Here is a 17,431-nt window from a genome sequence, read left to right on the forward strand (position 1 = left end):
TACTTCCATATATATATATTAATTCTCTTCATATTTTCGACTTTTAAAAATATCAGGACAAATTCAGCCCCTAGTTACACCTACACAACCCTTTTGACTTTAACAGGGTCAAGTCAGCAGGGAATTTAGTCTAAAAGTTCTTTTGTATTGGACAAAGCATCTCTTAAAAAAACCTAACATTTTCTTTTTGTCCACATAGCTAAAACTCCTGTCTAAACCCTAATTATCTTACATCTTTACAACTGTAACCTGTTCTTCTGTGGCACTCACCTTGTCCCACTTCCAGTTAATTCAAAATGCAGCTAAGAGAATCCTCTTTACTCATTGTTCTGATCACCTCACTGCTAATGCAGTCTTGGGATGCATCAGGAGAGGTATTTTCAGTAGGGATAAGGAGGTTTTAGTACCGATATACAAGGCACTGGTGAGACCTCACCTGGAATACTGTGTGCAGTTCTGGTCTCCCATGTTTAAGAAGGATGAATTCAAACTTGAACAGGTACAGAGAAGGGCTACTAGGATGATACGAGGAATGGAAAAATTGTCTTATGAAAGGAGACTCAAGGAGCTTGGCTTGTTTAGCTTAACTAAAAGAAGGTTTAGAGGGAGATATGATTGCTCTCTATAAATATATGAGAGGGATAAATACCGGAGAGGGAGAGGAATTATTTAAGCTCAGTACCAATTGGACACAAGAACAAATGGATATAAACTGGCCACAAGGAAATTTAGACTAGAAATTAGACGAAGGTTTCTAACCATCAGAGGAGTGAAGTTTTGGAACAGCCTTCCAAGGGGAGCAGTGGGGGCAAAAGATCTATCTGGCTTTAAGATTAAACTCGATAAGTTTATGGAGGAGATGGTATGATGGGATAACATGGTTTTGGTAATTAAATATTCATGGTAAATAGGCCCAATGGCCTGTGATGGGATATTAGATGGGGTGGGATCTGAGTTACCCAGGAAAGAATTTTCTGTAGTATCTGGCTAATGAATCTTGCCCATATGCTCAGGGTTTAGCTGATCGCCATATCTGGGGTCGGGAAGGAATTTTCCTCCAGGACAGATTGGAAGAGGCCCTGGAGGTTTTTCGCCTTCCTCTGTAGCATGGGGCACGGGTCACTTGCTGGAGGATTCTCTGCTCCTTGAAGTCTTTAAACCACGATTTGAGGACTTCAATAGCACAGACATAGGTGAGAGGTTTTTTGCAGGAGTGGTGGGTGAAATTCTGTGGCCTGCTTCGTGCAGGAGGTCAGACTAGATGATCATAATGGTGCCTTCTGACCTTAATATCTATGAATCTATGAATCTTCACATCCCTTGGCTGTGTTGCCCCCCCCCCACCCCCCAAGTTCAAGCTTCTTGAACTTGTCTTCACCTTCCAGGCTGTTCATTGCTCTGTTTCTCTCTCCTTATATGTTTTTGACTCTTTATCACATTTCCCCTTATGCTTACATAAAGCCCTGGCAAGCTTTGTTAAAATCTTTTAAAGTTAAGCTTAAATTCTGTAACCTGTTGTACATTTGAAAACCTTGAGATTTTATCTCTTGGTTCATTACTCCTTCTCTGTCAGTGATGCCAGAATTGATTGTCCACTTATCTACTTCCCTCACAATGGGCTTGGCACCTTCCATGCTGGCCCTTATGTATAGAACACCCTTCCTGAACTGATCCGTAAAGCCACTGGACTTCTCCTCCTTCAAAACCCTCATCTTCCAGGGTGCCTACTAGAATTTGGCCATCTGCTAAGGGACAGGTTGAAGGGAGATGAATATTGGTAATGTGAAGTGTTTTTATTTTTAAAGTGTATACTATTTTATAATCATTAAATACCATGTATGTTAAAAGTGGTCTGTGCTTTGATTATATTCCTTCCCCGCCCTCTCTTAGGCTACACCTTCACTACGAACTAAGGGTACGATTCCGCTGTTTGTGTACACATACTCGCACTACTTCTCATCGAGCTAACACGAGTATAAGTAGCGGTCTAGCCTCACTAGCTGTTCGCAGCAGCGGAGATATGGCTGACCTATGCCAAGTACATACCCACCAATTTCATGCTCGTTGTACTCCGCATGATTCAGTCATGTCTCCGCTGCCAGGGCTACTGAGGCTTCACTGCTACTTATACTCACACAAGCTCAATAAAAACTAGCACGGGGATGTGTACACAAGCAGGGGAATGACACCTTTAGCTCATAGTGTAGACGTAGCCTTAGATTGTGAGCTTCTCAGGGATGAGCTGGCATCTTCCGGGGTGTGTGTGGGGGAGGGGGTCAGCACGCTGCACATTATGGGCAATATTGGAGTGAAAGAATTTAACATATCTTTTTTGGGGGGGCGGGGTATGAAGCTATTTGTCTTCAGAAATGTAAGAACGGCGGAGAATGTATTGGACCAAGCATGTGTCATTGCCTTCCACAGTGGGAAGGCGTTCAGTGTCAAACACGTAAGTCTGACATGATTTTTAACCCTTAAAAAAAGGACATTGATGTTGCTTCAACAAAGTTAATGACTGTTAATTGTACAGACATACATCGTACCCATGACTCCTGTCTTCATTTGATTTTGCATTTTGGCCCCAGTGTCGATGCAGAAGTGAGATGAAGGGTAGAGGTGGCTGTGTACCATTTTGCAGCCCAAAGTAGCTGGAGGTGGCCAGGGAGCATTGCAGTCCTTGGTGATCTGCTCACACTGCTGCAACAACCCTTAGGGGCCATGACAATAGCCCAGAACAGTCAGATCACAGTATGCTCTGGCCAAGCCCCAGCCATGCCCCCTTCCCTCTCTCAATTATGCCCCAAGTATGTATCTACCATGAGGGCTGTGAAGGGAGGTGGCATAGGGACATTCTGCTGGCTGTACAGCACCAAGGAATCCCCCTTACACAAGGGGGTATTCCTCAGTGAAGAGATCTATTGGGCTTATGGCCCCTGGTCAGCAGAATGAGTACACAGAGGTCATGGCATAACCCAATATTGGGGCCATTTTATTTACAAAGCAGCTACTCTGTTTTTGAGATTAAAGCCATATACCTTTGTATATTTCAGCTGTGTGCAGTCAGAAATGTCTCGTAGGTGGTAGGTGTGTGCTGCCTAATGTGTGTTCTTGTCGTCCTGGTTATACTGGAGTCATCTGTGCAAAGAAACTACAGGTAATTACATTATGGGTACACAATATAATAAAGGAACAGAGGGCAAAAGAAATGGAAAAACTGCAGTGTTTTTGGTTTCACAAAAACTTGTTTTGTAAATTGTTTGAAAGCCACGTTTTGTTTTTCAAAACTAAAAAGATTGGTAATTCAAATCCAGGTTCTGTTTTCACCAAAGAATCTAATTTGGGGTGGGAGTTGTTAGCTAATTACTAGGGATGGGCCAAAGTATTTATCAGTTGGTGTGAGAAATCATACAACTTTTTGAAAATGTAAAGCTCTATTTGTGTGAAGTATTGTTACTTTGTTGGGTTTTAATGTCTGTAATGCAAGTTTTTGAAGGGAGCTTAATTTATGTATCAGTACCTGATAATAAAAAATTCAGTGCTCATGAAATAACTTTGATTCAAAGATCCCTTTATGGACATCTTGAAAGGTTTAATCTATTATTAGATTTTGTATAGACTGTGTAAATAGATGATTTGGTCTGAGTAATAAATGTTTTCTATTTAATACCAACAGTACAGTATATACCATTGCAAAGAGTATTTGCTTCCAACTATGCTTCTCTCTATTTTTGGAAAGGTAGCTTATTTTTCAAAAAAACTAAACAAGCTTTATGGATGAGTATTCAATATTCCATTTCTGAGTGTGTTGGGAAGGCAAATATTCATTGGAAACTGCTTGTTAAAGTTTATGATGAAAGCACAGAGTGTTCTGAGTACACTAAAATCTTTTATTTTTCCCAAGGTACAGAGACATCATGGTTGAAGAAAATCAAGTACATGGATTACCAGACCATGTTGTATGGAGTAAGAGGCACATGAAACTAGAAAGAGGCTTTGAAGTCAATAATGGATGAAGTTTATTTAAACAAAGGGAGTGATATCCTGAAGCATGCCTTTAAAGTATTCATTATGATTTTAAAGCCAAGGACATTCATTTTTAAACAGCAGTAGAACAATAACATACTAAGAGCAGAAATGTAATAATCTGTTGTAAATCCTCATTTTATTGCTACCTCACACTCAGAAACCACGGCCTCTGATTCTCTGTTGGACTTTTAGATATTGTAGATGATACAAACACCAAACCCCTGGTCAGCTAATGTCTGGAGAAATAGTCACTGGAACAGTGATCTGTAGTGAATGTCCTTTCTTGGGACCTAATCTAAGCATCTCCTAGCAGCAGGAAGGCAGCACCTGACAGGATCAGGTCCTGAAATATAGCAGTTTGTTTTCACACATTGATTTGAAAGAGCAAGTTCTGTTGGTTTAAGAATCCCCTGCCTGTAATGAACATGTGAAATAGGCTCTAGGTTCCTATTGCATCATTCACACGTGCCATAGTGTCTCGAGACTATTGATAGACTCAACATACATTTCTAGTTAAATTTAATGTAAAACTGTTATGTTAGGGTAGGTTGAAACAGTTCAATGCTTACATCTGACTGCACCTATGCGTCTGTGCATGGTCATCATTTCAAAATATCTGTGAGATAATGTAATTGCCATAAATGTAAACAATGGGCTTTTCAAGAAAATGCTTTAAAAAGTTAATAAGTGAAAATACTATATTAAAGTAAAAGGATCTTCTCAACTCAGCAATTTTCCTCAAGTTATCTATAAGTTATAGATATAAATTATCTATCAGCCCTTTTAGAAAACAAGGACTGTAACTAAAGAGCCATGATCTTCTAAAAAAATGATCACAAATAAACATTTTTAAGAGTTTAATTTAAGAATTGATGATTCCTCCCTGTGGAAACATTTATGTATCTATCTCGCATACGTGGCTATAGTCCACATCAAGTTATTTCTGACTTTTTTCATTTGTTCCACACATAGTGCCCTGTCCCAGTGCTGGCCTCTGCATAGCCTATGACTGCAGGCTCTCCTCTGCTAATTTGAAGGATCTAAAAGTGACTGTCAGCTTTCCTTAAGAAAAATTTCCAGTCTTTTTCCCTGTGAAGGCCCTGATCTTTCCCTATATGAAATGGTGGCCAGATCAGGACAATGAGACGTGAGGTGGTTTCGATATCAGCACACTCATAGGCTGAAGAGTCTTCCCATTGTGTTACTAGCAGAGAGTGAGAGTCTGGAGATGGTCCATGTGAAATCTGTAGTATTGATAATGGAAAAGAGATTGGATTCTAGAGTGTCTTTGGCATTAGCTACATGGAAACTGAGGTCTCTTAAGAGCAATGAGCCTGGAGGATTTCAGCATCATGCTGAGCAACTGCACCATTAGACCCTCTAGGAAGTCAGCAAGCTCTCCCTCTGGAAAGCTGTCAAACACTGGATTCTTTTTGGTCTTCTGATTTTGTTTCTGGAGTGGAGTGTCTTCTGCATCGGAGGGCTGAGGAAACCGGGACTATTTTCCTCCATTTGGCTTGTCTGTGATCTACCTTGGTTTGTGTTGTGCTGTGTAGCCTGCAGGGAGTAGCTGGGCTAAAATAAACCAGATGTCAATTATGCAGACAAGGGAATGTGTCTAATCTAAAATCAGATCCAGAATGGTGCCAGTTTAATGGTTCGCTGAACTCTGCATTCATCAGCCAGAGTTTGAGATTGCTAGTTTCAGTTTCTTTTTTTGTTGGTGCTTTGGGACTAGACTAAGGAGCCAGTTGTAGGATTATTCCTGTTCTGTGTTGTTCCTGTTGTTCCTCCCCCACCCTTGCATAAAGGTGGGATTTGAGAGGGTGGGGAATATGTGCGTCCTAAAACCTTTCAAGGGGATAGTGTTCTAGCTCTGTAAATCCTGCGGGTGTGGCAGTGTTTGTGTCCAGAGAGTCTTCAGTGCTAGGCCTTGAAAAGGTGGAAATGGTGAAGAGTGCAGTGAATGGATCAGAGTGTAGGGTGGCAAGGCAGAGGACATTGTGTGTGCACACACTCACACTCTGTTTCAATAAAAGAAAGCAGTGTTTCCATTGAGAGCAGCAGATTACAAATGGTAAGTAGGAATAATACTGGAGACCACTACCACTACCTAGAATTCCAGGCAATTGTGAGCAGCTGCCTCCACCACAGTCAGAGTGTTTTCAGGGTTAGATTTTAACCTGCGTATGCTGTTCTAGACATTTTGTCCCCACCAGCAAAGAGTGAAAAGCCATTTTAGTCCCTTGGGCAGCCAGCAGAGCACTGCTGAATGATGCGTATCTCACCTTAGCTAGGAGAGGCAATTCAGTTTTCAGTGTTTAATTATATATTTACTAAAAGGAAGTTTCCTGACCTCAGATTCTGCTGAGGGATGCCAAATTTGTATGGTCTGCTCTTTCCCAGAGTCCAGTTTGGAATTGGTAGGATTTTGCCATTTTGTGGGCTGCTGTCACAGGATGTTGACTCCCAGGTTAGAGGGGTCACCTACCCTATGGCTGTTCAGCAGCTCTCGGTGTAGATTCTTCTTCTCCTACATAGTCCTGTTCAGTCTCTTTTCTAAAATAAGTTGGCATTCTCAGATGTCAGCCTCCTTCCCGCATACTACCTGTGGATTGCTATGCATCCCACTGTGGTGTGTTTCAAAAGCCTTTTCAATTTCCCACTGGCATTTTAAGACGCAGGCGAGCTGCTGTGTCTGCTTTTCAACAGCTTCCTTAAATCCCAGCATCTAAATGGCAGATATCCAGATTTGCTGGGAGAAATTTCTCTCATATTTAAAATCTGCTCAACTGAATTATTTCCCTTTTCTACTCTTTAGAAATCTGTGTGAGCAAAGACCAAATGCTACCACCCTCCACCATTTTGGCAACTGCTGCAACCAATCCCCTGGGGTTTTTCCATATTCCATGAATAAACAACCTTAAGATTTTTAAAACTTTTTAAAAATATATAAGTGCCAATAGAGCAAGCTTGTAACAAACCTATAACATTTAATTACAGCATTGTTTTTTAAAAAAATAAAAGAAAGGAGTTGTATCTGATTTACTGTTTTAGAGGGGTTTTTTGTTTTGCACATCCCTCCACTTACGAGCGACACTGAGGCTGTACATCTTGCTATGGGTTCATGCTGTATAAAACTCTCGTTCATAAAATCCTCGTCTTTAGGATTCCCAACTTATTTTCAGTGCCTCTAACACACTATAATTAATTTCTTCAATTTTTTGAAAAGCAAGCTATGCAAACCGAAACACAGCAGAGTTTGGGTACACTAATTAAAATCTAAAAATAACAGCAAAACGCTGTACTATATTTTTCAATGAATGCATCAAAGTTTTAAGGCTAGAAAGAGCCACCAGCTTATCGAGTCTGACTCCCTTGCATATCCCTGGTCACCCTCACCCACACCACCCAGCCTCTGCACACTAAACTCAACAACCAAAATTGGATTGTGAAACAAAGGAAAAAATCATTAGTGTGTACATAAAGTAAGATTTTTCAAAACTGCATTGTAATGGTGGGGTGGGTTGTTTTTTTTCACCAGATTGTAAATCATGTACATTAAATAACATTTGTTTATTGTGTAAGTGTCTTTGTGTACATGTATTACTACTTTGTTATAAGACTGAAAATGTATTTTCATAGGTTGTCTTGATTTAAACATTTAAAATATACTACCTCAAAAAAAGAAAAGGAGTACTTGTGGCACCTTAGAGCTCAAATAAATTTGTTAGTCTAAGGTGCCACAAGTACTCCTTTTCTTTTTGTGAATACAGACTAACACGGCTGCTACTCTGAAACCTATCTCAGAAAAGTATGTTTTCCATTGATATTATTTACAATCATGACTCCCTTTAATATTAATAGAAATTGGAGAAATTATTCATGCAATGAGTGAATAGATTGCTTTGATATGAAATCTCAGTGCAGCAGGTCGGGTGGTTTTATACTTGTGAAGGATACACTAGAAATTGAATTAAAAGCTACAGTACAATGATCTGATGATACAGATATGCAGTTTAATAAGGTGTTAATGGGGAAGCAAGTGCATATAAAGAACTAGCACAAAGGGCTTATGTCAGAGGGGTTGAACGTGTGGGCCAAAGGTTCCCTAATACAATCTGAAATAAGCCATACAGATCTTTATTTTGGTGTGCTGCAGGGCATCCTACAAACATGACCTGTCTTGGAGTGAAGGAGAATTTGGCACAACTGTGGATCTTCTAGAGACTGTCAGTGGCTGCTCTTGCTGAAGATTATAGTCTTTCCTGTAAAATATCTCACTATGGTCCTTAGCCCACAGAACCCACTAACTTCAGTGGGTGGCTTTCCATCTATTTCAATGGCCTTTGGATCAAAAATTGTAGCTCAGAAAGGGCAGGAGTACAGAAAAAGAGGCCTAGAATTAATTAATTAATTAATTAGGCTTCCATGAATCCTACTGTCTCTGCTAACTTTCTTAACGTGGTTTTCTTATATACTGAAAACACTTTGAACCACAAGATATTGGACTCTGACAGCAGATTCCAGCTCTCTGTTTAGTCAGATTGAAATTACAGAGATGAGTACAGAACCGGAACTCATGTATTTAACAGGCAAGTTAGCTATGAAGCCTTCTCCTGCTATCTTGGAAAGAATATTTTGAATATTTTCTGGAGGAAAAAAGACACCTTTTCACACAAAACTCTAAAGAGCTCGTGAAGGAAAGCAATAGGTTTCCTAGATTTGTACGTCTACTACCTAGCTTTTCATATGTGCCACTTGTAAAATGATCTGCTTCACAAAGGTGATACATACAACCATAGCTCAACATAGAAAGTGATTTAACAGCTCCATTTGGCACATTAAAGGATTCTTTTTTTCTCAAGGGTCTGCAATCAATACAACCAGGAGTATATCATGACAACTTAAGATACTCACCAGCTTGTTTTTTTCAAGTTCATTATTCAGCCCCGTTTGAGAAAATCCAAAGTTTCAGTTCACAGTAAAAAATTATTAATGTGGGTGGACACAATATCAAATATATTGGACAGAAGATTTCATTTCTGGCCAATTAGATTCTTTCTATTTCTTATGTAATTAGTATCATCTGCCACATTCTTTAAGTTACTGCACTCAAATAGTACCAGTAGTTAGGCTGTACATGGAAAAAATATTTTATTAAGAAGTTTCATATTAAAGGAAACTTTAGAGGCAATACAAAACAAGTGGCTTAATTCTTTGTTGTATCCACGGACACTGGAGGGGAAAAATAAGTAGGAAGTGAAGTATCTAATTGACAGGAAAAAAATAGCAAAAAATATGGCAGCAAATCAAAAATACAGCCAGCTCAATACCACTACAATTTTTCCAGAACAAACTCTTAAACAGCAGATTGTACTGGACATGGCGCATCTATATAAAACAGGTGTAGCAGACTATGGTAAATGTAGGAGATGCTGCCAACCTGTCCCACAGAATTTTCCTTGCCGGAAATGATTAAAGTGTTGGAGCAGTGTACATAAGTGACTTTCCACAGTTGGAAATATGAAGATAGATTCATCTCCAGAAATCTATACACTGGAAATGGTGGATGTATTAAATCTTCCAGAGAACAACAAAAATTGGGCACTGTTGTCTCTGAGTGGCATAGTCTAATACTCAGAAACATTTTGGGGATCAGCCTGTCTTTTACTATAAGTTTGCCTGGACTCTAGTTGTTACTCTAATATAACTAAAAAAGAAAAGGAGGACTTGTGGCACCTTAGAGACTAACAAATGTATTTGAGCATAAGCTTTCGTGAGCTACAGCTCACTTCACTGTAGCTCACGAAAGCTCATGCTCAAATAAATTTGTTAGTCTCTAAGGTGCCACAAGCACTCCTTTTCTTTTTGCGAATACAGACTAACATGGCTGCTACTCTGAAACCTGTCTAATATAACTATTAAATAAGAATTCATTTAATTCAAATTCCGAGAAAGAGTAGAAGTCACTTCAGCCAGTAGATGGTGCTACATTCCAGCTATATTTTAAAAACTAACCACTCATGTTTTCAGCAAGTTAAAAAACTTTACTGTCAAGCCAGAAATAAACCCATCATACTTCATTTGCTAAAATGCTCCATGATGTTAAAGGGCCTAAGTCATAGTTCTTTTAGACATGGCCCAGAAACAGCCAAAGGATATTCTAATTGTGTTTTGTATTCAGTATTGTAGGTCTGGAAGGCTTCCATCAGTTTGAATGACAACTCCAAAAATATTCTAATGTTTTATTGTAGTTCAGAATATTCTATTTTTTACTTTAAATAAAGCTTATTCCAGTGGCAAATACTTGAAAATCAAATTCCTTCCATCTCCATAAAAATGGCTTTTAAATATAGATAGATTACTTAGAATTCTTGCTTGAACACTTAGTAGTCACAATTGTGCCTTGTCCATTGATTGCCTGCTGCTTTTCTAAGCTCTTTGTGGATTGGGTTATGTGAATTTTCTCTGCCTGTATACTTTTGGGGTCTGACAATATTAGAAGTGAAGTCCTTTTGCAGCCGCATTACTGTTTGCCTGACTTTTAATCATTTCAAACTAGTGAGTCACATATGTGGCTGTCTACTCACTGCTAGGGATGTCTCCTCCTGGCTGTTCCGGGGATTAGCTCTGCAAGGCCAACACCCCTTTTTGCAGTCATGCTCTGTCCCTTTCTCTCTTCCTCCCTGCAGCCCAAGAAACACCATGAGTAAAGTCTCCAGAGACAGCACATGATGTGCATCTCTCCTCAGTAGAAGGCTGCTGCATTTGACCACAAGAGAGAGGCCCTGGTGGCAGAGGGGGGGAGCAAAATTGTCTACAGAAGGCAAATTGTAACAGACACACTAACTGTCCCACATATATTCTATCAACGTCCTTCATTTGCCCTTTTTCTCAGAATGTGAGAGCTCTGAAAGTGTGCTCAGCCCAACCCCTGGGGCAGACAGCAAATGAGAGTGTGTCCCTGCTTTTCATCTGCCTCTGGATAAAGCTTGGTGGCAACTGAAAGCATGAGAAATACTTCCTCCACTCCAGCCACCCTGTATCTGTTAAAGTTGAAGCACCCTCGAGGCAGCTCGCGATTACATATAGGCACTTCCATAGGTTGATAGGAGCAAACCCGAAGTCTCGTTTGAAGTCATCCTACATAAAGTCAGTGTCTCTGGTTGGACACCTCTTCCCTACTCATGCTCACTGGAAGAGCTACTTGGAAAATGGTGAAAATAGTTCTTTAAAAAATGTGAAACATTTTGGACAAAATTTTGACCAGTGTTGACTTGTTTTAGTGGAATGCTGGTGCTGCTCCCCATCCTCATGCTGTAGCCTCAGTAGCTTCTCTCTTCAATGGCTACGCTGACACCTCCGCCCATACTGCTATCATAAGGGGGTATTCTTCAGAGAGGAAGGATTGTCTAGTGGATATGGTGCTAGACTGGGACTTGGGAGACTTGGATTCAGTTTCCTACTCTGTCACTGACTTCCTGTGTGCCAAAATGGGGATAACAGCACTTCCCTACCTCACAGGGGTGTTGTGAAAATAAATATATTAAGGACTGTGAAGGGTTTCGGTATTATGGTGTTGCTGGCACCCAGTGCCGAGAGGCAAAACAACAGCAGGGGTTCATTACCCAGTGTGCTTCACTCAATAATCACAACGGGGTGGAGAAGCAGAAAAGTTTATTTGAAGCTTCAAAAAGGTACAGGGAGACTAGAATCTCAAATCCTGTACCCAGAGCAGGAAGTTACACAGGCTTTTATACATCCTTTTTTCAGCATACTTATCCAATAGCAAGCTGCCCTAAGTATCCATATAGCCAGCCAATCCAGTTCCCAGCTAGTTTCCTTGTTCTCTGTATCATTTGTTAAACTATACATAAAGCTGCTTTATTCAGCATTGTTCTTCCATATCTGCCCTGTTTGGCCTTGTTTAGTTTCAGGCAGTCTGACTCTGCAACATATTGTTGAAGATCCTCAGCATAACTGCTGTGAGTGCCTCCAGGCCGGGAGGGGGGCAGGGAGAAGAGGGGGGGCCAAGGACACTTGGACCTAGTGCAAGGGGGCTTCATCGACACTCGTGGTCTTCCATCCCCTCGAGTTACCTAGTGGCCATGCCCCAGTGTCCCCAACAACTCCCTTCTTTGAGAACACTCAACAGCCTTGGCTCTGAGTTTTCTCACTTGGGCTACTTATTTCTTTACAATAGGACTTTGCATAAGCACTTTGTGATAGCCCTGAAGAGAATGACTTATTAACTTTTGCAAAAGGGCCCTGACACATGATACTGCACAGCATAATACCATTAATACAAGCAATACAGGAAAGAGAAGTTTCAATAACAGGCTAAATAAACCACCAAGCCAAAACGACAAACCCTAGCCTGAAAACAAGGTTTGCAACCAATCGTTCTCTGGGGCAGTATAGGCAACCTGTGCTCCGGCTCGGGCATGGCCCTCAGCCTGTACCACCTTTTCATAGATCTTATAACTGCTATCATTTACATATACACAACATCGGGGCCCGACGAGGGCACAAACCCCTCCTTGGGATGCCAAGAGATAGTCCAAAGCCAGCCTGTTTTGGAGGGAAAATGTCCTGAGCTGCTGTACCTCTTTATTTAATGTTTTTACTGCTGACCCTAAATCACTAACCGAGTCCTCTAACTTTAAGGCAACTTTCTCAAGTACCATTTGCAGCCTTACAGAATAGCGGCCTGTGCATGCCATGGCTGGCCCGGTAAACAGTGGCGCTATTTCCAGTACAGAGCACCCTACAAGCTTCTCGCTTGTGAGGGAATTCTTCATATTGCCCTCCAGTGCCGTAGTCAGTCGCCGCAGGGTCTTGTGACTCAACAGAGGTATCTCGGGCATTTCTAATTTTTCCTTTGGGCAGTGTGGCAGTTATGGAAAGATGAGGAACTCCATGAGCTATATAACAGCTACCTGTCCAGTTGGCTGGCAGCACCTTGTAAGCCTTTCGGCCACATACAAAATAGTGACCCTGTAGGGCCCAGTAAGGACTGTTTCTTAAGGGGATTCCTGGGATATTTAAGGCTGCTTTGGCTGCTTTTCCAAACAGTTCATATGCCCCTAAGGGGGCATCCCATCCTCCTGACTGGGTACAAGTGGGGGCGTTTCTAATTGTGCCATTCAAATTACACTCCCCATAGGGACCACTACAAACCCACCATTGGCTTGCTACGTTGGAGATATTAACTGGACAGCAAGTTATATTTCCAAACCTTTCTTTTGTGGTAAGATTATTTGTAAGAGTTTCCCTAAAAGGGGAGGAACCATTACACCCACACTGCTGGCCTCCCCTTTTGGTCTTTATCCAATACCCATCAGCCCACTGTGTAATAACACAGGAGCTTTTTCCCACAGGATGCCCATAGTGATCAGATTGGTTTCGGGTAAAACATAATACTCCCTCAGTGAGTACTGCAACTGAATACTCCTGGTCCTGATAGGTGGTTTGCTGTAAAGAGGTCTTATTCCAGAACGGTGAGTCCGTTCTTTCCTGCTCTTTGGTGGCGGCTAATTCTGCTAGGGTCAGGGGCAGCATGTCAAGGGGCATTCCCGTTTTGGGGGACAGTGGAGTTGGAGCACATACCCAGCAATCAGTTAAAGTAGCAACATGATGTGCAAGCGAAACAAAGGAGTTATGCTCCCGATATGCACAGTTTGGAAATACCAATACAGAGAATAACAATGTTACCCAATTAATTATTACCCGAGTTTTCCCAACCCAGGGTTTCCAGTACCTGGGTGGCCCATTTTAGCTTTAAGGTGCCCGCTATTTGTGTCTTTTAAACAATAGCTTTAGCCCGAGATCATCACTAGATGAGGAGTCAGCAGGTTGGACGGTCCACTGTTCTGCTGACAAGGGGGTGGGTACTGCCTTCAGACGAGAGTGATGGATCCAGTTCTTGTGTCCCTTGACCTTTGCCGCTGTATGGGAGATCGGCAGGACGGTATAGGGTCCTTTCCACTTTTCCTGGAGAGGCTTGTCTTTTCAGGTACAAACAAGCACGGGGTCGCCGGGCTGTAAGGAGTGGACGGGAGAGTCCAAGGGGAGAGGCTGGGAATCCTTGGTATACCTGTGAAGAGACAAGAGAACAGCAGACAGGGAACACATATACTGTGACAAAAAACCATTACCCAACTCCCATTCCCCTGACAGAACCGGGGTGCCATTCATAGGCCATGCCCTTCCAAACATAATTTCAAAGGGACTAAGCCCTAATCTACCCTTCAGGAGAACGCGGATATGGAGTAGGACGAGGGGCAAAGCATCAGGCCATTGCAGTGAGGCTTCTTGGCATACTTTTGAGAGATGCCGTTTAAGGGTCTGATTGGTACGCTCCACTACACCACTGGCTTGCAGTCTCCAGGGCGTATGGAGTTTCCAGGGGATCTGTAAGGCATGTGAGACGCTTTGAATGATTTTTGACGTGAAATGTGTTCCGTTGTCAGATTCCATCCACAGGGGGAGTCCAAAGTGAGGAATGATCTCCTTAACAAACTTAAGGACCACTGTTCTGACAGTGCAATTACAGCATGGGAAGGCTTCTGGCCATCCGCTGAACCGATCCACTATGACAAGGAGATATTTGAACCCTTGGGTCCGGGGAAACTCAGTAAAGTCTATTTGCCACACTTGTCCGGGGCCCAGAGTGGGTTCTAGGGCAGCTGGTGGCACAGGATGTCCCGGTCGGGGGTTATTCTTTTGGCAGACTAAGCAGTCCGCTTGTACCTGGGCAGCCAGGGGTCGGAGTCCGGAAGTGATAAAGTATTTTCCCATTAGCTGGATAAGTGCTTCCCTGCCAGCATGAGTGGTTTGATGTAGTTTCTGCAGCACCAGCCAGATCAGGCCCTTTGGTAAGAGGACCTTCCCTTCCGGGGAATGGAGCCATCCCTCCTTTTCCCAGAGACCAAGTTTGTCAGTTAGCTGCCTCTCCTCCCCAGAGTACTGAGGGGTTGGAAGCTCCCCTACTGATGGGATAAGGGCATGCATATGGGCGTTCTCAGTCTGAGGGGATGGCAGGGTGGCAGCATGCTTAGCCTCTCTATCTGCCCTAGCATTACCCCTGGACACATCTTGATCTTCCCTTTGATGCGCTTTACAGTGTACCACCGCCACTTCCAAGGGAGGTTGCATGGCATCTAGGAGCTGGAGGATTTGGGGCCCATACTTGACTGGGGAGCCTTGGGCTGTCAGCATTCCCCTTTGCTTCCATAGGCCAGCATGAGCATGTAGCACACCAAAAGCATACTTTGAATCAGTAAAAATGTTGACCCGCTTTCCTTTCGACAGTTCAAGTGCATGGGTCAGGGCTATTAGTTCGGCAAGCTGGGCAGAGGTCACAGCAGGCAAACCTTCAGCTTCCACAGTGTCATGGAGGGTCACAACAGCATAACCCACCCTTCTTTGCCCATCTATTACAGTACTGCTACCATCAGTGTACCACTCACAATCTGCATTTGGGAGGGGTACATCCTTTAAATCCGGAAGGCTGGAGTACTGGGCATCTATGATCTCTAAACAGTCATGTTTCTGTTCCTCTGTTTCTGGCAAGAGGGTGGCTGGGTTAAGGGAGGGGCAAGGCTGTAAGGTGACTTCAGAGTTCTCTAACAGCTTAGCCTGATACCGAGCAATCTGAGCCTGGGTGAGCCAAAGCCCTCCCTTTGCATCCAATAAGGCTCGGACCATATGGGGAGTATAGATTTGCATAACCCCTCCCAATGTTAGCTTCTCAGCTTCCTCAAGCACTAGGGCAGTAGCTGCGACTGCCCATAAACATGCCGGCCAACCCTTTGCAACCTGATCCAGTTGCTTAGAAAAATAAGCCACGGGACGTCTCCATGCTCCTAACAGCTGTGTGAGCACTCCTAGGGCCACCCCCTTTCGTTCATGTACATACAACTGAAACAGCTTAGAAAGATCCAGCAGGCCCAGAGCTGGGGCTTCCATCAATTTCCTTTTCAAGATTTTAAATGCCCTGTCAGCCTCTGGGGTCCAATAGAAGGGGTCATGATCTGCTCCTTTTACACAGTCACATAGGGGTTTAGCCCACAGTCCAAACTCTGGGATCCAGATCCTGCAAAAGCCTGCCATACCCAGAAATGCCCTGAGCCGTTTACGAGTGCTTGGGGTAGGGACTTGACAGATAGCTCCCTTTCTTTTGCTTGAAAGCTGACACTCCCCTTGCCTTAGCTGTAACCTGATTCCGCTCCACCTCAGACAACAGGGTTCTCAGGAGGATATTACAATCGTCTCAATCCGGCTTGTGGCTACTGAGGCACCCCTCAAAGACTGAAATAAACCAGCTTGGGTTCATGGAGAATTCCCCATCCTGTGTTTTAAAAGCTGCTAAGTCTACTGGATTGAATGGCACATGGGTGTAAACTTGCATAGTGGTAGCCTGACTTCCGTCTGCTCCTGGGCAAGCCACAACAGTCTCGGTAAGCGAAGGCTAGAGTCCCACCGAGGGGGCAATCTCTGTAACCCGAGGCATCCTACCATTATAAGGTGGGGGTGTGGGGGCTGAAGGGGACACCAGCTGTGCCATTACAGTGGGGGTGGGGGTCTGGGGACTAACATTAGCTACTACCAAACCAGTCGGAGTCAAATTACAGCTCTGCAGAATTACAACTCTGTTCTATCTCTTAAAGCCATAAACGCTTGTGCATACAAATGTTTATTCCATTTACCCATTCACTGACAAAACAAAACTAATTGGAGAATCGTATTGTAATTAATTGACCCTCCTGGTGGCCACCACTCCTGGTCCTCTAGTTGATATTGAGGCCAGTCAACTGTACAGAATCGTTTTAATTGACTCTTAGTCATCGGATCCGCAACAAATACCTTCCAGTTTGCTAGAATGCATTCTAAGGGCGTACGCTGTGCCCTAACCCCCGAGCTCTGACCCTGTCCCATACCTACAGGGTAACTCTGGGAGTCCCCAGGTTCCAACAGAGCATACAATCCGGATTTCAAAAGGTTCCTACCTTATCCAAGGGACCGGTTCCTCACCGTCGCCCGCAGCTGCTCCTCTCCTATGTCCAAGGGACCGGTTCCTCACCGTCGCCCACCGCTGCTTCTCCACTATATGAGTGCATTGCACCGTTGTGCCCTCCGGGGTTGATCAAATCGCGTCTCCTCCGAGGCCCCCGATGAACTCACTGGTGCGCGCTGGGCATCGGTTCTCGCCGCAATCCTCGACCTCCAGGAGGGGTCCGGGCAAGGCTAACCTTGTCGCCCACCCAGGGACGCCAAAAGCTGCTGCCGGCACCCAGTGCTGAGAGGCAAAACAACAGCAGGGGTTCGTTACCCCGTGTGCTTCACTCAATAATCACAACGGGGTGGAGAAGCAGAAAAGTTTATTTGAAGCTTCAAAAAG

At 43.2% G+C, this 17,431-nt stretch overlaps 1 protein-coding gene across 3 annotated transcripts in view; it reads left to right on the top strand.

Moving 5' to 3' along the window:
* VWDE (von Willebrand factor D and EGF domains) overlaps positions 1-7,662 on the top strand; it is a 73,621-nt gene extending 65,959 nt beyond the window's left edge. For all 3 annotated transcript variants that reach the window (XM_043541139.1, XM_043541140.1, XM_037891559.2), the window contains 3 exons: positions 2,354-2,449; positions 3,051-3,154; positions 3,902-7,662. In XM_043541139.1, coding sequence (XP_043397074.1) covers positions 2,354-2,449; positions 3,051-3,154; positions 3,902-3,922 — 221 coding nt within the window. In that variant the 3' untranslated portion in view covers positions 3,923-7,662. The remainder of the gene's footprint in view (positions 1-2,353; positions 2,450-3,050; positions 3,155-3,901) is intronic.
* The last annotated feature ends 9,769 nt before the right edge of the window (positions 7,663-17,431 follow it).

This window comes from Chelonia mydas, chromosome 2 (genome assembly GCF_015237465.2).
Source record: "Chelonia mydas isolate rCheMyd1 chromosome 2, rCheMyd1.pri.v2, whole genome shotgun sequence".
NCBI lineage: Eukaryota > Metazoa > Chordata > Testudines > Cheloniidae > Chelonia > Chelonia mydas.